At 41.6% G+C, this 22167-nt stretch overlaps 1 protein-coding gene across 3 annotated transcripts in view; it reads left to right on the top strand.

The window, feature by feature from the left end:
• DVL1 (dishevelled segment polarity protein 1) overlaps positions 1 to 22167 on the top strand; it is a 99523-nt gene that overhangs the window by 45481 nt on the left and 31875 nt on the right. For all 3 annotated transcript variants that reach the window (XM_054849676.1, XM_054849675.1, XM_054849677.1), the window contains exons 3-4: positions 6838 to 6959; positions 11587 to 11699. In XM_054849676.1, coding sequence (XP_054705651.1) covers positions 6838 to 6959; positions 11587 to 11699 — 235 coding nt within the window. The remainder of the gene's footprint in view (positions 1 to 6837; positions 6960 to 11586; positions 11700 to 22167) is intronic.

Below are 22167 nucleotides of genomic sequence, written 5' to 3'. Positions count from 1 at the left end.
TCTTCAGCAAAGTGCATTGATGCCTTTCAGCACATAACTGAAGCAGTGAATGAAAATCCACAGAAATGGATTTTTGTTGATTTCAGGACCTGTTTCTTCTCTTCACAGATTATATATACCCTCATTCATCTGCTGATAGACTGAATTATCACACAGGAGAAAATAGAGAGCTGTGCATGAAATCTGACCCAAAGTGAAGAGGATATTAACACAATATTGTAATGTAGATCTTCTTCCATCATGTTCAGAGCTTATAAAGAAGGGAGGTGGGATCGCTGAAAACATTCCTAAGCTTTAAGGTACCTGAATGAGTTATTAGGGAAGGTTCTGAGTCCTAGTATAAGAGAATGAAGTTCCTCTAAGGGGCAGCTGGGGCCAGAGTGCCAAGATCTCTCTGAGAAGGAGATGGGGAGGAAGCAAACAGGTTAACGTGAAGGATGGGGGACTTGAAGAAAAAATGAAAGAATGTGCTGAATGAGGAAGCTTCAAAGCTCTATAATCTTATGATCTTCTCTTTGATATGTTGGGTGGTTCTGGTCTGATATACACAATAATTCTCAAATTAGATTTAATCCAAGTTTGAATTGAAAGATACCATCCTGTTTCTAACTGTGATCAGTACCAGGTGGAGGAAGGGCCTGTAAGGAAATCTTACTTCCGTAGTCATGTGGCAGAAGTACTTGCTATCAGTTGCAGAAGCATCATACACTCAACCCAGGTCTTTGCATTGCTGCGATGTACACAGGGACCTGGTTTTAGTTGGGGTGAGGAATGTGTAAGCACTCAGAAAAACAGTCACCAACCTGCTGAAAAAATCTGGAAGTGTGAGACATGGAAATAGGATTATAGGATTGAAGATTCTTTGTTTTCCTTTCCATTTTTACTCCACATGTTCTCCAAGAGGCAGGTAATCCTGTGTTTAAAGATAACTTGCTGCAAAGTGTCAGTCAGTGAAATTGAATTTGTTTCACAGCTAGCCTGCTATATCATGTCATAAACAAGCACCTGAGATGCTTAACAGAACCTGAGAGTAATCCAAGATACTACATTTCATGAAGATACAATATCTTCTCTAAAATGATAGAAGGTGGCACATGATAAAATCACAGATAGAATTGACAATTTTACTTTGAAACCCAGTCTGCATCTTTCTGTCTTTGAATGCTGAAGAAGGTCACTCTTTACCTGGCAGCCAAAGTTGTTCCTTTTAGCCTGTTACAGCTTCTGATTTCCAGGCTATATAAGCTTGATGATATATTCTCTGAATATCTGTGGTCCATGGTTGGAGCAAACCCTGAACAAATGCAATGTAGCTTTCAGCAGGAAAAAAGGGGGAAGCCTAATCTACCCAGCATAGATAATTTCTTGTTACTAAAATAAACATCATGTTCCTGATAGGCTTTTGCAGGCTTCCTAGCAGTGTGGCGTCCTGTTGCCTTTGACAGAATACCTGGTGGAATAAAGGGCCTCATCAGTAAGTCCTGTGCAATTGGTCCTTCGGGAGCAGCCTTCCTGTGGATAATGGGCCGTGTCTCTGAAGCTTTAACTTGGGATTTGAGATGTCTGTGACTATAGGAAATAATTACTTTCAACTTGCAGATGAATGTGGTTGTTCTGAAGTTGCTGTCAAAAATACAAATTGCTCTTTGGGGTATTTCTTTAGTTACTGTTATCAGTCCCCTCACCTCTCCCTGAGCTGAGAGAAATACCAAGAGCTGCTGTTGCTCTCAGTAACACTGGGAATTTAAATATTGTAGTTTTCGTGCTGGTAGACTAATAAATATTTAGCCAGATGAGAATATGAGAGCAGAGTGTACCGATGTTTGCTTTTTTCCCCTTCCTAGACTGGTTCTTGTTGTCTGGTGTCTTTGGCCATGACTGTTGAACAGACTGATTCCTTGAGCTGGCTTAATGCCTGTGTGAGTTTAAGATGTCTGCGGAGCGCTGAGCGCTATAAAAGCCAGTCCTTGGCATAATTAAGCGAAAAGCATAAGCAAATGTGTAGAGGAGAAAAAGGGAAATCGAGCTACAGAGAGGTGAAGCAATTGATCCAAGGACTCACTGGGGATCAGTAGCAGTAATGGGAAGAAAAGAAGGCTTGATGTCACTGCTTGGCTCTGACTGGGGAGCTTAAGTTTTGCTTGCATTTGAGAGCCCAGCCATCTTCCTACTAATTGCTCTTCCGTCACTTGAATTTGCTTACAACCTGCAGAATGGACTGGTGTGAAGTTTGCTTTTGTGCCTGTACTAGGGCTTCAGATTGGAAGTCTAGTTGAGGTGAGCAGGGTTGACACAGTGAACGGAACGCTTACTTCTGCAAATGAGTTTGAAGATAACTATTCCTTAGCAGGTGCCTAGCAATGCTGGGTAACCTTCTCTAGCACAGAAGGAAACAGCACGAATAGGCTCCATGTTTTGTTACAGCAGCGTGGAGCAGTTGACTTGCACGGTACGCTGTACTGTCGTGAATTGGAGGTGGCTGCGTGGGAATCACTGGGGATATCAGAAGAACATAAGATTCTTTTCTAGCATGTCAGGGTTGATATGCTTTCTCCACATCCTGGGAAAGATTTAGTAGTGAGTGTGATGGTACGACTTCAGTTGAAAAAACAAACATTCAATATTGTGGAATGAACTGAATCAACAGTTGCAATAGTTCTACACTTCTTTATTAACTTCTCCATGTGCACCACACAGCAGACGTCCACGTTTCACATTGAAATGCAGTCCTTTGGGGTGGAACCCAACAGCTGTTCTACAGCCCGCAGGCATGCTCTTGAACAGCACACAGTACCAACACCGTGCGAGTAAAGAAATGGATTGAAATGCTACTGCTATTCAAAACTGCACGGGAAGCTTGATGGGTGAAATATAATTATCAGTGCTGGCTTCTGGCCAGGAAGCTGAGGTTAACACTACTTTTCTTGCGGAGACACAGAAGTCTATCATGTGGCAGTCCAATAGTGCGTTATCTTCTCTGTTCAGTGTGGTATGTTATTGGAGCATTTTATTTCTACCACAGCTTGTCAAGGAAAAGCACACAATTTATCTTAATGCTGATAGGATACTTAATGATTTACAGAGTCACTCATTGTTGGAAGAAATGAGGAGCTCATAGCTAGCCTGGCGAAGCAGGGAGCAGCAATTCTGTGTGCCCACACGTGTAGCCAGGGCAGTGACATGTGAATTCTGTCAACAAGTGTACACCCCCATAGAATTCTTCCTTTTCTGCAGTCACTGTTACACCCTCATCAAATTGAAGGCATTTTGCAGGGTGCCTGGAGAGAGGCCCGGCTGCTAACTCACTATGAAGCTCCAGCTGAGTCCAGTATGCTATTGTGTTAGGCGTTACGCTGCCTTTCTGATCCTTTCGACATTTGGGAAGAACCAGCTAGACAGTGCAATCTTAATGATCTTGCTGCATGTGCTGTCTTCTACTGCAGATTTTCTTTTCTAGCACAACAAATCCTGGAAACAGGAGATACTGCTAGTATCTTTTCTTGAGTTTGAATATATTTTGAGTTCACTGTATCTGGTAGTGATGGGATTCAAGTTTAAAGTGGTATATTTCCTGAATGCAGCTGAAAGATTAGTATGGGTAATTTCTTCAGCTCTCTTCCCTTTATAATGGTAATGGCATAGTCTGAGGCTGTTTGTGACTCTAATCCCACTGAAGGTCAATACAAAGCGGGTACTGAGTGCTTTATCCTTCAGGAAATCACAGCCCAGGGACAATATTCACAAAGGAGTTGCTTTGCTGCAGTGGATTTTGCTTGAGCTCAGCAGCACTCCCAAGATGATCTGCAATCTCGATCGGTACGGTGAGATGGCTTCATAATGGGTTCTGCTTGCCAAGACTTCTTCCTCCAGGAGCAGGGAAATACTAAAGAACAAATATCCTGAAATATGGAAAGGATTTGTCTTGTTGGCTCCTCTTTCTTTTTGCATCTTTGAGACAGGTGTTGCCATCAGCAGAAAGGCTTAAAGAAGGAACATGCTTTCCTGCTTTCAAATAGCTGAGGCCAGGCACTTGTTTGCATAGCTTGATACAATTTAGAATGTGAAGGGTGAGGGGATGTATAGATCTTGCCTACACCCAGTGTCTCTTTTTCTTTTGTTTTTTTCTTTTTTTCCCTCTTTTTATGCCTTGGTTTGATTTTTGCTAGTGAAAGCACTTGCACAGAGATTCCTCAGGGGATGAGCCAGGCTCAGAAACATTCTTGCATCTCCATAATGCCAGCATGCTTTCTAAACATCTCCCATTAACTTCCCCACCTGAAAGAAAGAAACCTTAATTATCAAGTTATTAGGAAAGCTCATGTTATTTTTCCCTTCAGTGTTTCCTCTGTTGCTCTTGCTTTGGTGATAAGAGAGTTTGAATAATGCAGCGGGCTCCATGTGGTGCTGGAGAACTGTTTTGTCTTCAGGCAGTTCCTTTTTGACAGTCTGTGTATGTTTGCTGTCTCATATTTATGGTATATGCTCTTAGGAGTAATATACTGAACACCAGTCCCCTCCTATCGGGTAACCTCTCCTTCTCCATCCCGTTCTTTAACAGCTAGCATCTTTCTGATGATTATATTAGAATTACTCCTTGATAAATTAACCGACTATAGTTGGAATCTCTTCTATAGGGCTAGTTCTTCCACAGCTAAAAATAAAGTGAGACCTTATTGCCTCTTAGTGAAAGGTAATAATCTATGTCGTTATTTGAGCATTTATTTAATTGAAGACCTTATAATCATATTGTTTAAAGAGACTTGGCAAAGTGAGTAGATGTCTCAGGGGATTGGTAACAGGATATAAACCTTTCCACTTTTAGGTCACCAGTTCAAGTCTAGCATCTGTAGTGGCCAGTAAGTGTTGTGTGTGGTCAGCGGACCGTTGAAATATATGAATCCTTTTTAGCTGATTGGGCCGTTGTTTTTTCCCCATTATTGCAAAAACATTCAAAATATAGCAAGGGAAGTATGGAACTAGGTTAGGATGTGTGAAGTCTGAATTTGCTTTCAGGACTACTGTAGTCTCCGGTGTGACGCTGAGCGAGTTGCTTGATTTTGCGTTGGTTTGTTCTCAGTACAGTGGTATCGGCAATGCTGCTGCCCTGCCTTTTTCTTCATCTTGTCTGTTTGAATCGCAGGTGGTCCTTGGTGGGGTATGTCTGCGTAGGGTGCCCAGCTTAATGGGAGACTAATTTTTGTACAGTCATTTAAAATACTAACCAAGTCTTTCAGTTGGTAGAATTCTATTTTCATTTTGGGCAAAACCTCTTGTGTTGGTCATCTGCCTTCCTGGTTTCAATAGTAGAGGACTGGCATCTCTTTGCCCACTGTTATGCTTTTTAATAAAGAAATAACCACTTAATCTAGCACATGAAGTTGAATTAGAACTGGAACTGCTAATTGGGAATCACCACGTTCTGTTTGCAGAGATAAATTAAAAGGGATCTTAGACCAGTGCACATTGTTTGTTTTTCTGTAGTGGTGCTTTACCCAGTGTATGGTTCTTCTACCCTAGGATTTAAGTTGCATTTAGGCATGTTAATTATTTTATTCTCAGTTGTGCAAAATCGGTAGAATCCTGCCTTTCTGGGTTAGGAAACTGAGGCACAAATGCAGATTTTCTTATAAAAGATTTACTGAATCATTGGTAGAGAAAGGACCCACTCTGTCTGGTTCCTGGGTCTACACTTCAGCCAGGAGCCTTTTCAAGTGCTAGTAAGGTTTAAAAAAAAATTAACAGTTTCACCTAGGTGTACGAAAGGATCCTTTAATGCAAAGCATCTCTGTCCTTTTTCTTTTTTTTTTTCCTTTCTTTTAAATACAGAAAAGTAGATACTAGCCCAGTAGATAAGTGGATAGAATCAGATCTCAGTTAAATGTAAGGTCCTCTGTCAATCAGGGTGTTAAATGAGCTACAAACCAGGAGGGTGGGGTTAGGAAGAGAGACTCATTCTTCTTTCTCTTGTCTATTTATCTGCTGAATAAAGATGTCACACTAGGCATACTGAATGGAGATGGTCTGTCTGTCCTGAATTTATTGGAAGTAAAATAGAGTACAGTAAGCCTCTTGTGTGCCATGACCATCCCTGTGATCCGTTATCCAGGAGCATCCCTATCAATGATTGAGGATGTTGATAGGAAATAGTAATAATATGCTCTTGCATTAGTTCTTATGTGAAGAATTTACACCCTGTCTTGTAATGGGACTGCAATATATAATAATTCCCCGATGCACCAGGCTGTATATAGATGCTTGGTGTTTGTAATGAGAAGATTGATTGTTGCAGTATATCTGCAATTATCTATTTCCATCTGAGTGCTGTGTGTCGGGGGCTTTGCAACCTTTCCTTCTACCCTGGTCAGACTGCCAGGCACCTTCAGCTTCCACGAATGTAAATGTCAGTGTCAGAGGAGTTTTGAAGGTGATGGTTACAACAGTGTAGTTTTTATAAAAAGTTTTGCAGTCTTACAGCGTGCGTGCATTTTGCAAGGAATGCTGACAACTTGCATGCGTAGGAAACTCGGAGAATGTGATGACGAGTCACAAGAAAAAGTGCACTCCCTGCCTGGCATGCTTGCTTGTTCTGAGATGAGAAAAAATTTGTATCTTGATAAGTTTTCACATTCAGATTGATGACGTTTTCATATTCAGATTGAATGTAACCTGATTTTATGAAAGTTTGGCAGGAATCCATGCAGCTAGACACTAAACACTTGCTTTCCTCTAGTCTCCCTCGGATCTCACAGAATATTTAGCAAAGCAGTGGCTGAACGCCTTATGTCAGAGTGATGAAAACTGTACAAGTGTATGTAATTCTCTTCTTTCTGTTGACAGCTGGTCCTGGCTGAAAGCTCCCACTCTGACACAGGCTCCCAATGCACTGAGAGCCACACTGACCTTCCGCCACCCATCGAGAGAACAGGCGGCATTGGAGACTCCCGGCCTCCATCATTCCAGTAAGCGCAAGTTGCTTTTTTTTTTTTTTTTTAATATTTTAAACAAAAAAATGCAATTCCTGTCTGTTTCTTCCCCACATTTCTCCTTGCTGCTGCAAACCAGCTATTTATTGTTAGAAAAATAATATGTTTATTAGAACTGAGGGATTAAAAGGGGGATGGGAAGAAAAAAACCCCTGTCATTGTTACAGTAAGATGTGTCGTAGATATCTCATTTTGAAACCCACTGTGGAAGAGTTAAGTAGAGAGGGAGCCCGAAATGCTTTTCATAGTGTATGGTCGACAACCTTTTATTACTATGTTGGGTATAATTATGTAGTATGCAGAGCCAGAAGAACACTGATATCAAGAGCAAAAATTTACATAAGGAATAATGCCTCGTCCGTGTGCGTACAGAGGCTAGCAACTTGAACTGCGTATAGCCAGACTGGGACTCAGCTGATGTAATGGTAGCCTTGTTATTACCTGTTAGGTGTGCAGAGCCAATGTACATCCTCAGAATGCCTTCATTTTCATGGAGGCCTTCTGAATTTACACAGGGAGGATTTAAAACAGGACCTGGTTCTAGCTGTGATCTCAATATGTGTTTGGAGAAGGAAACGTGGTCTTGATTTCCCTGGTGTCATGAGTTTCCATTGCTTTCTGCGATATCTATTGCCTGGAAGAGCCCTTAGTGTTGTGTGTGAGTCTTTTACAGATAAATGCCTTCCAGAGGGTACAAGAAATCTTGGGAAATACTAACCCCGCCTGACACTGTGTGTCTTGCAAGGGCTTTACTGCCCTCATGTGTTCATGAATTGCTTTATGTTGGCTGGGAGAGGCCTGTATGAGTGCAGTCACATGGCCTGCAAATATAACTAGTTCTTTGTCTTCCTGACCTATACCTACATGTAATAGCTGCAAGATCAAACTTTATTTAAAAAAATAATTACATGCTAAGTTAGGTACAAGTGTGTGTTTGTGGAACCACTCGCTGCTAATAACTGTATGTACTCAGACCGATGAAATTTAAGCTGTGCTCCGCTGATGCACCTGCTGTCTTCCATAGTGTTCTAAAAATCTTGTCTGCGTGTTCTTGCTGTCAGTCAGCACGGTGCTGCAAGTGATGATATCTTCATATTACAAAGCAAATGTGGGAATCCTCGAAGGGGTGAAGTAACTTACGGAGGTCATGCTGAGTCAGCAGTAGCAACATGGGAGGGCATGCTTTCTGGCTTGTGTTCTCATTCTTAGATAAACCACCTTCCTTCTTTCTCTCTCCCCCCCCCCTCCTTTTTTTTTTTTTCTTGTTTTAAACTGCAATAGAGAATCTGGCTTGTGAAGAGGTCTTCTGGACTAAAACTTGTTCTCCCTTAATGTCTTTTTTGGTTCTTCTCTTCACAATTAAATGTCTTAGCATTTTGTAGTGTTTTTTGCTGTTTTGTTTTATTTTTTCAAACCAAAAGAGAGCGTAATGATGACCTAAGTTTATTTCCTTAACGCAAGGCAGAGTATCTCAGTTATTTTGCATGAAGCCCTTAATTCTATTTTGTTATTAGAATTTCATTTTAAAACACACCCACTCTAGATTTAAAGATTCCAAGTGATGAAGAATCCAATATATTTTGAAATTAGTTGTTTCTCTTGGATAAACTAAATAAGTTGAGCTGCTCAAGTCTTTCATTGTAAAGTGCGGTTTCCAGAACTTGAATCATGACTGCATTTCTCTTCTGATCACTTGGAATTCTCCAGCAATTTTTGAAAACAATGTTTCCTGGGAGTTTGGTGTGGTGATTCTGCAGTAGTGTGTTCAGTGCCATTTCTGCGTGCTGTCTCCTTAAATAGTATTTCACTTTAAGAGATCAGTAGTGCAACCCTGTAACTTTCACAGCTGTAACTTCAGTATTGCTGTATACTCACATATCACCTCTCCTTCTGTAAGTGTAACTTACCTTCTTGGTTCTGAAATCCCTGAGAGTTTGGTTTTTTTAATGCCATTCAAACTACCAGAGATCTGCCATCTCCTGTCTTCCTCCTCTAGTGTTGACTGGGGCCTTATTTAGATAAGAAGCCCCAGCTGAGCTAGGTGTTGTGTAATTGTATGAACAGAAATGTTGCTGGACAACAAGGAATACAAGAAATAGCTGGAGTGTGCAGGTCACCAGGCAACACCACCCAAGGGAATGAGATCCTTACCAGAGGTGAACTGGTAATCTCAACTAGCTGCCTGACAACATTGATATTTTGCTTCATCATTGATTAAATCCAAAGAAAATTTACTTTTTTCCTCCCTGATGAGGGTTCTGAAGTTCATCCTGTATTTCATGCTCCACTGCTTCTGTTTAGTGGTTGCCAAATCCGTGTTTATCTGAATGGGTGAGGTTGCTCCTGGTTTAGTGGTGGAGGTGCATGAGTGAGTTGAGAATAGTGACCTTTGAGCTACCTTTCTTACACAGTTCTTGGGTAAGTGCGTGAAAAGTGAATTGAATTGGCTCAGCAATGAGAGAGGAAACAAGTCAGCTGTGAGGTTCCTTTTGCACCCTTTCTGAGGGTGTAAACCACCTTTTGTAGGCGAATTTAGCCTAGGAAGAGCTTTAGTAGTGGAAGGTATCAGTAGTAGTCACTAGATGGTGCTGCTGAGATGTCCGAGAGCTGTGCAGGGTGACCCTAGGAAACTGTCACCTTCTTTCCCTTTTCAGTTGTACTGGACTGAAACAAGAAATTCAAACGTACTTGTGACAACGCTTAAATACATACTTGCATTTTCTTAGCTTCATTAGGGCTTAAAATGTGCAGTCAAATGTTCTCTTGACTAACAACCTCGATTTCCTAATTTCTGTGGTGGGCATGTCAGTACATTTCATTACTGCAAAGAAAGTGTGTGGGTGTGCGGAAGGCTTTTCAGCACTCCTCTCAAATGTAACACTATACAGATGTGCTTACACGTACGCCAGTTCTGGGTCCAGCTTCCCCAGAAGCCCATGGGACCACTATGACCAGTAACTCTCTAAGGGAAATCTTTTCACAGCACCTCAGGATAGCTTACTGAATGTAAGAATAGCTGAGATACATAAAGCAGGTTGAGTCTGAGGGGAAAACTAAATAGCTAAGCTAGTTCTGTTCGGCAGGGGAAGAAAGAGCATCTCCATCTTCCCCTTTGCTCCAGCCAACTCTGCTTTTAACATGATTTTTTTTTTCCTCAGCAGAGATCTTGAAACAGATGGTTGCAAATAAGCGGTCTTACGTATTCGACGTTCTGTATTACAGCCACTGCTCTGGGTTAGCAGACTTGACTTGTTTATTGGAATTAGAAGTGAAAGCCAGTCTGGTTTTTATGAACTGAGAAATGGCCCTTCCTCAACACTTGGAGGTTCAAGAGTATGGAGCTGTCATTGCTGTTTGTTTAGATTCATCCCAGAAAATGGCCCTAAACCGTGGGGACAAATCCTCTGCTGCCTCTTCGAAACCTTTTGTTCTGGCTAATCGTAGTAGTGAGAAAGTGACTCTCGGTAGAGCCCTCACAAAAGCAGAGTGGAAGAAATCTGGCCACTGAGATTGTCACCATGACCTTTCTGCTTTTTGCCCAAAGCTCACTGGCTCATAATGGTCCTTCACTGGAACTTACTACATTAATATTTTGCTGGCATATCTGTGTAGCTTTCAAACAGTTGAGAACATGAGGAAAGGACTTGGAGTCTATTTGTACATTTCACAGACATGCACTTAATTATTTGGAGCATTGCTGTGACTTGCAAGACTTCAACTTTCAAGGTCAGTGCTCTGTATTAAAAGCGGCCACAGTGAGCTATAGTTTCTGCCCTTTTGGCTGTCAACATGCTGCATATCTAGCTCAGGTTATTGTCAGGAAAACAAACCTGTTCGGGGGTGAACAAAGAATTGAGCAGAAACACTGGGTTTGAGGGTTTTTTTTTTTAAAAAAAAGTATACATTGAGATATTGTAGAAAAGGAAACTCAGTTCAAAGGCTTGAGAATAACCCCTGATAGACCATGTCATCTGTTGGCATTACTAGAGGAGCTCATACATACTTGTATGTATTTCTTGGATCTGTGATCTTCAGCATGACCACGGGAGGGTTTGAGAGATGCATAGGAACTTGGGGTGGAGGCTGAGATGAGTGTTAGGGTCAACAAGTTTTGTTCTTCCAAAAACCAGTGTTATCTGTTCGTTCTTGTGTTAGGCAGGTATGCTTCGAATTTGTGATGTTAAAGCTATCGTGATGGGACTGTGCTGAAATCCCATTTCCTTTGCAAGTGTGTTAGCAGCTAAAGCTGTCTTGTAGTTAGTGCATGCTAAAATGATCCCTTTTCTTAGCCCAACAGTAGGCTTTTTCTCGTATGGAAATTTCATGCAGGTCTTGTGGCAGGTTTTTCAATGTCATGATGATACCACTTGTGCAAGTAGTGCTGTGTCTCATGGCATTGACGTTGAACTGTCTTTTCACCTTTTAGGTGGTTCTGGGGTGAGCAGAGCACTCTTGGGGAGCTTGCAGTGCTGCAGCAAGGCTGCAGCTAATCTGCGTAATAGTGTTCTGGCTTCTAAACCAATGTGCTCATGACTGCAACTGTTTTTATCAAAAAGAAAAAAAGAGATGACTCCACTGTTTCTTCCTATTTGTTCTCTAACAGCCCAAATGCTGCCAGCAGCCGGGATGGCCTGGACAATGAAACAGGAACGGAGTCAGTTATTAGCCACCGGCGAGACAGACATCGACGGAGAAATAGAGAAGGGCATGAGGATGGTGAGTCCTATTTAATTTTTCCCCTTTTTCATTTAGAAAGAACACTTTTTCTGATAGCCTTTCAGAGCAACAACTACGTTTGCATGAATACTGCAGGAGAGAAGTGTGTCTGCATTCTTGTGTGCTTTCAGGGACTATTATTGCTTTAATGGAATAATTTGATAATTGCTTTGAAACTCTTTGATGCTCAGCGTTTTCTAAGAGGTCTGGACAACCTACAATAAAGTGGCAGAGAGATTATTTTTGACTATATACAGACCTTTCTGTAGTATTAGAAGATGATTAACTCGAAGAGGAATAAAGACAACCAATGCTGGGCTTCATACTGTCGTGGCTAGGCTGCCTCCATTATTCAAGTTTGCTCATTTAAAGGTAGAACACGCTATCAGTATGATGTGTGGGAGTTTGCAGTGTACACCGTTTGAGAGTCTTAGTATTTTAACATTGCAAGATCTGAGCCAAAATCCTCTGAAACGATTTCTCTAGGCTTGGATCAGTGGAAGTGTTTTATGCTGATAAATACACCCAAAGTACACATATAAACTACAGAACTTCATCTCTTGCTTCTAGTCTGTACATCAAAGTAAGCTTGTTTTTTCATTTGTTGCCAGACAAGAATTTCCAGGCTTAATTAAGAATTAATAGGTGCCACCCATTGAGTTTAAAATGGTCCAGAATATGGAATACTTGGGCCCAAGAGATGCCATCACAGGCTTTATTCACAGCTCCACCCACTAAAGTATTTGCCTCCAGTTAGAAAACCAGAAGTCATATATACACTGTGGGTTAGAAGCAGGTGTCTTTCTGTTCATTTAACCCTTCCAGCTGACTCAGAGTGAATGAAAATTACTCATTGGGTGGAGCAGAGAGCTGTCTTTGCATGATCCCAACTGCGGATTCCTTTGGGAAACCACAGAAAGAGGCAGAATCTTCTAATAGTGTTGTGTTAAAATCTTGTTACTGGAAGAATGTTAAAAGGTGATTTGTTTCTAACATTAGTTTAAACTAGTGCCAATGTATGTTTTGCTGTGGACGTTTGTGGCCAAAGAGCTGGTTGTTGAATGGCTCGTCTAGGACCACGGTCTAGATTGCTCCTAAGGTATTGTTTGAGCAGAGGAGTTTCTGCCTTCTAGTGGTGTGAAACAAGTTCATACTTTTCCCTTTAGGTAGAAATGGGATAAAATTTCCTCTTTTTCCTGTCAGTCTAAGCTGTGCTCAGGCAAGAACATGTTACTCAGTAATGCAAACATTACCTGTTCTCAAAACAATTTAGGCCTCCTACCTGAAGCAGGCTATACATATGAGCAAGAGGTGAGTTTTGTTAACCTGCATAAAGCAAGGACAACTGCTGTATCATTTTGGTCTCATGAAATATATTATTTAATGTCCATAGTGTTTCTGTGGTCATAATAGTATTTTATTTAAAAACCCAAAACCACCAGTGTGTTACTTTCAGTTGAAAGTGTGTCTCCAAAATGCACCGTTCAGCACTATATCCTGAACTGCCACTTAAAAAGATTAAAAGAATTGAAATACCCTTATCCTGGAGAAGGATTTTAAGGCCTCTTCATAACAATGGTCACACATTAGCAGAGTCATTCCTTTTTTGAGTCTTCATGTCTTCTTTGTCTGGAGCACAGTTGGAGGTAAAATGGGGGAACAGTCATAGGGAAAGGGGGACAAGGGTGGAGGAAGGGCAGCAAGGTTGTGACACCCAGTTCACAGCTATTTCGGGGCAGAAGCTGTGTGCTCACAGTGGTAAATCCTCCTTTCCCTGCAGAAAGAAGGAAATGCAGTTGGAGTGTTTGATCTTGTCCTGTAGAGACTTGTTTAAATAATACCAAAATTACAGCTCTAGTAGTTCACAGAGGCAGGATGAGGGATCTTCATTGGAGCACTGCATTACTCACAGGTTTGTCCTATAGGTATTACTATGCAGAGTAGCCAAGACATATGTACAGTACTGCCAGTTGACCAAGCTGTACAATAACATGTACCATGTAGTGTTTGTAACTGAGCTCATTATTGGTATATGGTGAATGACAAAGATTTACCTACCGTGACAATGAGGATATCCCTGGATAGGATAGAAGTACTCCTTGCGCAAAAAACCCCCAGCAGTGTATTATAGCCTTCATTTCAAACAGGGTGAAGTGAGAAGAGGTGCTAATGAGCCATTTGGGAACTGCATAGATGTAGACACATCGAGCTAAAACCTGCACAGGCCAAGCAAGCTTACTCCACTGATCCCCGATCACTGTGGAATTGAGAGGCTCAACAGAATGAGGTTCTCCTCCTGACTTGGGAAAACCCCAGGGCAGGAAAGAGAAAGGAAGCAGGACAAAGTTCTGTTGGGAATGTAGGTAAAATGAAAATATCCCAAAGTAAATGTAAGTAGAAAAGCAAAATTCTGACTGTGAGCTACGTGGAAAAATCTCTCTCCTGTCAGCCTGGCATTTAGGGACCACCACTGTTTTCAGAGCATGACAGAAGCTTCCTTTTAAGTTAGCCATTAGTTTTTGCTTAAATGCCCTCCAGTCCCCCACTGCACAGCTTCATCATGAGTCAATGAGAATTTAATCTTAATGCCCAAATGGATTTAAGTTTTATCTTTTAGAAAGATTAAAATAGTACTCAGTAATGAGCTGTGTAGGTACGATTAGTTGTAGGCAACCTTTTATTCCTTCTTGTTAAGGGTTAGACCCATAAACCTATCTTTGCTGCCCCATTGTACTACATAGCAGTGGAGTCCTTAAAGCATAATCTTCCCTGTCTTTCTTAAACCACAGCTTTAAGTTCATAAAAAGACCAGTTTAATGCTGAAATAATAATAATAAAAAAAAGTTCTTGCACAGAACAATTACTGAGATTAACAGAGAAAGGGGTAAGAATGAGTAGGCAGGAAGCGGAAGGGTTAAGTATTTTTGTGTGTCTGTGCATGAAGACAGTGTATGAATTAAAAAAATGTTTATTGCCGACTTGTTTCCTCTCTGGTTTGCAGTGACAGCTATTCAAAATGCTTGCAGGGCAAAGTATTATATGCACAGCTCTGAACAGACACATGCTTTGCCCTGAAAAGCTAGTACTGGAAATATCTGAGACAAAAGCTGGCAGGTGAAAAAGGGAATTTTCCTCTCCAGCTACTCTTGATATTAGAGGAAGAAAAACTCCTTCAAGAGTTAAAACAGTTTCTTTGTCATTTCTGTCCTACTTTCCATTTTAAGTTGCACAAATTGTTTCCTCATTGTACAGCAGACTGGAAAACTTTATCAGATAGTTCACACAGCCTGTGCTTGAACTGCAGCAGGTTTCTGACAAAGGCATTCAGTTTTGATTTGAAGAGTCTAGGTGGTGGTAAACTAACCAGATTCTCTGATGGCTGATAATTTAAATCGTGGTATCATGGGCGGATTGTTCACAAATGCTAGTCTGTATGCTTTACTTCATTGTTGCAGGATTACTCATTGTAGAAAAACTATTTCTGCTGAATTGCTAATGGGCTATTATAGACATACATACAGAGGCCATTATAAATATAGATGGCATACTGCAGCCAGATGTGGGACACACCTGGTAATCTGACAAAGTTTTCACACCTCTTTCCATTGAAAATGCAAAAGGATTTTGCACCAGAAAGGCTGTGATTTATTAGACCAGGGATTCACTCTGACAACAACACAGGCTCGGGCATTTGCAAGCTCTTCCACCCATTTCCCTTAAATTATACTGCTATTTTAAGTGCAGAGGCAATGAATAGCCACAGATGCTCCTGTGCTTGTATCCTCTCTGATTTCAAAAATACACCCACAAAGAGAATGTGATGGGCTGGGGGGGCATAATGAAACTCCTTCGTTCATCGATGTGCATATGAAGATATGTGACATTTCAGATACAAGCACTAAGAAAACCCTAAGGGAAACGGATCTGGAAAACTTAAAGTGCGTTTATAATTCTCTTGGTGAAACGTCTGCCAGAGATAGGGGGAAAAATGAGAAGGGATGTAGTTTCAAAAGAATTATCACCCTGGATCTTACTGTACTTGAGAGAGGAGGAACTTTGTTACTGGTTTTAATCTGTCCTATGCCAATGTCTAGAAGCCTTTCTCTGGTAGCACTACACAGCTGATGACATCAGGGAACAGAAGTGACTCAGCTGGACAAATTCTGCCTAGCATGTGTTTTCCTTTTCAGTGGAGAACAGGAGGAAGGCTAGCCAGAGGGGCAGTTATCAATGCATCGGTAACTTCCTTCCTTACCTACTGTAGATGTCCAAACGCGCAACATCAGCAGTGTGCTCCTCAGGGTTTTGTTGTTGGCCCTTTCATCACTTAAGCACCTGCTTAACTTTAAGGAAGTATGCTTAAATGCAAGTGGTTTGGGTCAACCTCAATTATGTAGTTAAAGTATGTGCTCAAATTCTGTGTTGAACTGGATGCCTGAGAAGTATTAGGGGAAGCTGCTTTCTGGACTTTGCTCCTGGACCTGACTTACAGCTGTGTGAGGTCTAAGGAAAGCTTTACACTGATGTCGTTCCTCTGCCGGAGCTTTGGTTCTTCGTGCATGAACCTGCTACCTGTAGCAAGAGCACTTGTTTATAGGGTCTCTAGCTTTGCATCTTACTGTGTTCCTTTTCAGTAATTTTTAGTAGACCATTCTCTGCTAATGGGAACCAGAATGGTGTATGATGTCGTATATGCAAAACACATGCTAATTCTCATCCACAGATGCTCAGTAAAGCTGGGGAAACAATGAAGGATCAACAAGCAGAGATGTAATTTCTCTCCAGGGGATTGCCTAAGTTTAAATTCGCTGTATTATTCTCATGCTTCAAGTATGAGGTTTCACACCAAGAATGTGAGTGGAAAGGGGTTTTGCTCTGATACTGCTGTTGTATTCTCAGTGAGGTTAGTAATGTGAACTAGCTGAGAAAGATGAGCCCTGTGAGGTAAGCATGGACAAAAGTTACCTTCTATGTGTGTGTGTATATATATTTTAAGGTATAATATTGATTATATCGTCGAGGCTACATATGCATAGAAATGATTTTTTTTTTTTTTTGAGGCTTTGAATGCAAAGAGGCTTTTGTATGAATTGGGGAATATGTTTTTTCCTGATCACCTTTCACACTAATTAGTAGTAAATCTATCCCTGGCATTAGCTTGATATAAAATTAGTCTGAAAGAGTTGAGCTGTCAGCATGTCAGAGCTCCACTTTCTCTCTTAAAGCAACAAAAGTCCTTGTTGGTTTGGAAAGTTGACAAAGTCCTATTAAGTGCAAGTAGAGCGAGGATCTTAATTAGAAACGTGGGAGGTCTGCCCGGCACATGTTCTTGGGACCCCTTGCTGCCTAGAACAAAGCTCCCGTGCCAGTTTCCTGAAGAGGAGTGGGGAAGGGGACTGTGGAAGCTCTAATTAGGGAGGTAGTTAAGGGACAAGTTTTCTTCGGCATTGAAGAACATTTTATAGCTACTGCTTGGTTTCTGACAAGTCTGCAGATGTCAAGTGTCGACACTAATGTTTCCATGCTGAGTTTGCTGTGGGGTGAACTTAACTATTGTGCAGCCAGCTGAAAAATGCTGGATAATGACCTGTACTTTGAGCAGCTCTTAATGTGGGCACACTTGCAGATCCCCAAATGCTTGGGAAGAGGAGCTGTTGCAGATTTCCAGTCATTGCTGCAGTATATGTATTCTTCACCATAGTGTGCGCCCAGGAATCTGAAGAAAATGGGCTGGGACTATAAAATAATTGCAATGGGAACCTTAGCGGTGGTAGCTGTTATCAGCAAGTGTTGCTCTTTAAAGACTCTGTCATGTATAAACAATTATGAGGTGACTGGTGAGCCCTGAAGTTTTGAAGTGACCAGATAGCCATGCATGGGATACGGGCAGTGTAGGACTGTGTGCTGCTGAGAGCAGAACTTTGTTACTGGTGGTAATCCATCCTATGGCAACGTATAGAAGCCTTCTCTGTAGAGGGGTTAAGGGTTCCAAAGAACTTCAAACACAAGACAGGTCAGGATGTAGGGATCCAGCAGGCAGATGGGTACAAGCATAAAGCAGGAGTGGACAGTGTAATACTCATCATTCTTCCCTACTTACGTAGCAGAGACTCTGACCCCTGTGTGCAACAGTGAGCTGCACAGATAGGGTTGCAAGTCTTCCTTGAAAAAGTGGTAACATATTTCCTGTTAATAATTGGTAAAGACTTTCTGCATTGGTGGGGATTGGAAGCTCTGTTGTTTTTTCTCTTAAGTGGGAGCTTGGCTATGACTTCTTCCTGAGACACTCTCACCTTTGTCTCCGTGGTGTCACAGAACCCTCTTTCCAGCTTCCTTGAGCAGATGCTGCTCGACTCTTCCTCTTTCAAGGCTTATTTGATGTAGTACTTTGATGTGCTTTTGTCCCTCAGGCAGGGCCTACTCAGCTGTTGATAAAAGTCAAGGAGGATGTATTTTAACCTCCTAGGCTATGCTTTATTCTGATATGTGTGACACATTGAAAGGCTTTTGTCAGACAATCTCAGTGAACCCTGTCATCCTCTAATGAAGAAACGGGAGCAGGGGGTCAGCCGGGCAGAAAGTCCCCGGTTATTAGCGGGAGAGGCATTGAACCAGAGCAGAGAATGATTCTTGTTTAGACGAAGGACTTGGATATCTGGGAGTATTTTATGAATAAAACCCTTATAATCATGGTTTGTGGAAGTACTCACTCAATTATAATAATGGTTCTCAACTCCCACCCCCCAAACAATGTTGGCTAAATTAGAAAGAATCAGAAAAGGGAATTTGAATTGGGTAGAGAGATTACAAAAACTTCACATATTTAAATGCACACCTTAATTACACAGGAAACCTTTTGTATGAATTCAAGGCTACCTGGTGCTGTTTGAGAGGTATAAAACATTGCTAAAATTGAAGTATATTTGCATACTGGTAAAGACACTTTTATCTTTTGGAGCAGGGTATAGGAGCTTTTCTATAAAAGAAGATCTAGTTCAGATTTAGTTGGAATATCTAGAAATATGGATGCTGATCTCAACTATCACTGACTCTTCAGATCTGCAAAATGAGACTAAAAGCCCTTCTCTTTACCTCACATCTGTTCACCCATTCCAGTTCCAGCTGAATCCAGCTGTTCACTGGCTTTTAGGGAAACAATTAAGTGAACTTTTTGCAGTGCTCAAAGAGCAATTCCCTTCCATTTTTTATTTATGTTGAATTATGTGAGAAGAGCCACAAATTGAAGTTTTAATTTATACAGGTAGGCCAACACATTGCTAATCAGAAGCCTTTAAAAATATATCTTTGTATAATAACTATTATAATAATGATATAATAATAATGTTTATATTTGATAAGTCACTACAGAAAAGTCAAGAGTTAAAGAGGAAAAGAGAGAGAAATTGCATTTAAATAGGGGTTTTTCCTTTGTTGGCGTCTTTCCTTTGCATCCCTGTAGTGGGACTGAGTTTGGTTGCTTGGATGTGGCAGAAAAGAACTTAGAAACTGAGACCATGTTTCAAAAGGTACAGATTTAAGGTCCTTTCCCATTTCCTTCTCTAACTCTGTGTTAGCAGTGTTTTGACTGTTGCTTTGGTTGTTTGTAATGGGTGTAAAGGTGCCAACGAATTTCTGCTGAATTTCTGCGTTCCAGGTGCAGTCCTGCTGCAGGCAGCAAAATCACATGTCAGATTGAGTCATGGCAGACAGACAAAATATGTACATTACTGCCATCATTCATCCATCTCAATTGTCCGTGCCTTTCACTTTCTTCATACCTAATGCTTGTGAAGACCATGTAAAATACCATTTAAATCTGTCTCTTGTCTTCTAAGCAGTGTATGATGCCTGCTGCTATAATCTGATTTCCCTGGTGGTGCCTTACACGTGAGAAATTTGCTTTCCTTCCCCATTAGAAGGTGGGGTGGGAGGGGACAAAGTTTTTCTTCACTTATTCTTTCCTACAGAACCTACAAGACAATCCTAAAACACGTGCTTTGTGTTTTCTTTGTATCCTGGAAACATGACACTCTGCAACTCCAGATCCCATGTCAGTTGGACTGTCCTTTTCATTTGTTTATTTTTAAGGACAGCCTTGCTTCCATTAGAGTAATTTCTCCCCAGTCATTCAAGGAATAGACGTAGCTTGCCCACCCCCGAAGGCATTCATTCACTCACGGGGGAGGGTTTTGCTTCTGCGAGCGGTTTCCAGTCTCGATGGAAGAACTCCGAGGTTGTTGCCCGCATGCAGCAGAGGTAACGCAGGAGCCCACAGACGTGATCCCCACGGCCTGCTCCGGCCGCCGTGGCCTCCATTTGTGTGGGCTTGCGGAGCGGGAACCACCTTCCCTGCCCGGCCCAGCATCCTGGGAAGGGGGGGAACAAGGGGGTCCTGGAGCTGCCGCGGGGTCCTGGCGTGGCTGTGCCCATTGGCCCGGCCCGTGGTGGAGCGAGCAGGGAGCCGGACCGTGCCCCGCCGTGCCGTGAGTATCGCCTGCGGCTCCCTGTGCTGCCCGGGGGGCTGGAGAGGGACCGCGGTGCCGGCTCCGCTCCGGGAGGGCAGAGAACTGGGCTGGTGCTGCCCGGAGGTGGGAGAAAGTGTTCTGATGGGGGAAAGATCAAAGTGTTTTCTGTATGGCTGAAGACAACGGTAGCATAGGGGGGAGGTGGGCGACGAGAAGGTTACTTTATCATTAGAGAGGGTGAACTTTTCCACTTTTAAAATGCTGTTCCCTATGAAGTATTAAAACTTCATAGAGCCTTGTTAAAGAACAGTGATTCACTCATACCCAAGTAATCCATAATACTGGGACAGTCTGCGAGTCGGATGATGAAACTGATCTAGATGATGTTAGAGAACATTTAGTTTTTGAAGAGCTCAGGTCAAAATCTTGAACAAATATGGTAAATCTCTTTTAAATTTAGCATTTGAGGTACTAATTTAGCACATGTGGTAACGCAGCATCTGTGGTAACACCGCACGAGAATGCTGAGACCGTTGTAATATTAAACCTTGCTGCCATTAATGACACTAAAAGCAAACGCTCATTTACACAAAGTATCATCATCTTGCATTTGTCTTAATTCCTTTGGCTTGTGAGGAACAACTGGCAAGAAAGGCTAATGAAAAATTCTCAGGGAAATGTGTGGTTGAGAAATGTTTATGACACAATTGTAATATCGCTTGGAAGGATCATCTTTTTAAATGCCATATCTTAACAAATTAATGCCATATGGTATTTACTTTGTGTTTGTCCTTAAGACCCAGTCAAAGAATGCAAAACTGTTTCTGAAATGTTTGAATGGCTGAACCTTGAGAGCAGCGGAGGTATTGCAATCCTTATTAAATTGCACAGAAACCTCTGCTTGATACCAAGGCACGGCCCGTCTCTGATTCTGAGTGAAGACCTTAAAATGCAAGTCTCGGTGAGCCTCAGCTAGACACGAGCCCATATGCATGTGAGATTCAACATTTGTTTCTGTAGTGTGGCTGTGGTTTGCCATGTTCCGAACTTCAACTGATTTTGTGAAATTTGTCTACGTTACCATTTTTAATGATGATGCCCACATTTAGGCCTTGTGAACTTTTACAGTGTTGCTGCTTTAAGCAGTTTGTGTCCTGACAGAACAATCCAGCTGCCTTAGACTTTCTCTAGAACAAGCGGAGTTGCTCCATTATTGGCATTTACATCAAGTTAAAGCTGAGAAACATTTTGCTTTTGGTAAAGACACTAGCAGAAGTATATGGAATTTAATGATGAGAAACACACATGTATGTTTGGGTTTTGGTTTTTTTTTTAATTCTTGGGTGAAAAGTACCTTCACCTCTGTCTCCAAAAAAGAGGAATTCTATGAGAGACTGGAAAACTATGTATTTAGATCTGAGATACATTTCTGTAATACATTAAGAGATAATTTAAAAGAAGCCCCAAATCACTAATTACTAAAAAGTAATTACGCAAATACCAAAGGTCGATTTATGTGTGGTTTATTGGGATAAAACCAACTCTGTCATATTACAGGATCCCATTAAAAATGTGGCTATAAAATTGTTTGGATTTTCAGATCTAATCCGTGACTTGTATCCTGCAGATGTGATTGCAAAGTGTGTTGTGGAAACGGCAGAGTGGCAAATGGCAAAGTCAATGCAAATGATTTTTGTTCTATTTCCCCAGTCCTTCAAGATACACTGCTTACCAGATGCGCTGCCTCTTGGGCACAGGCTTCCTTGGGATTATGTCATGGAGGAAGAGCATGCAAAAAAAAAAATATATTTTTAATAATCTTTGAGTCTTCAGGAATGGAATTTTCCAGTGTCTCAGCAGGAGCCCTGAACTGGCTCCTTTTTTCTCTCACACTGTGCGTGAAAAATAACTACTTGTGGGAAGCTCCGTGTACATCCGGATATGTTTGTTGGACTTGGACAGAGTGATAGTCACAGTGCACGCTGGGGATTTCCTTAAGTGGG

This window comes from Grus americana, chromosome 21 (genome assembly GCF_028858705.1).
Source record: "Grus americana isolate bGruAme1 chromosome 21, bGruAme1.mat, whole genome shotgun sequence".
Lineage (NCBI taxonomy): Eukaryota > Metazoa > Chordata > Aves > Gruiformes > Gruidae > Grus > Grus americana.
The sequence above is the reverse complement of the archived record's forward strand: the minus strand, read 5'-3'. Positions and strand labels throughout refer to the sequence as shown.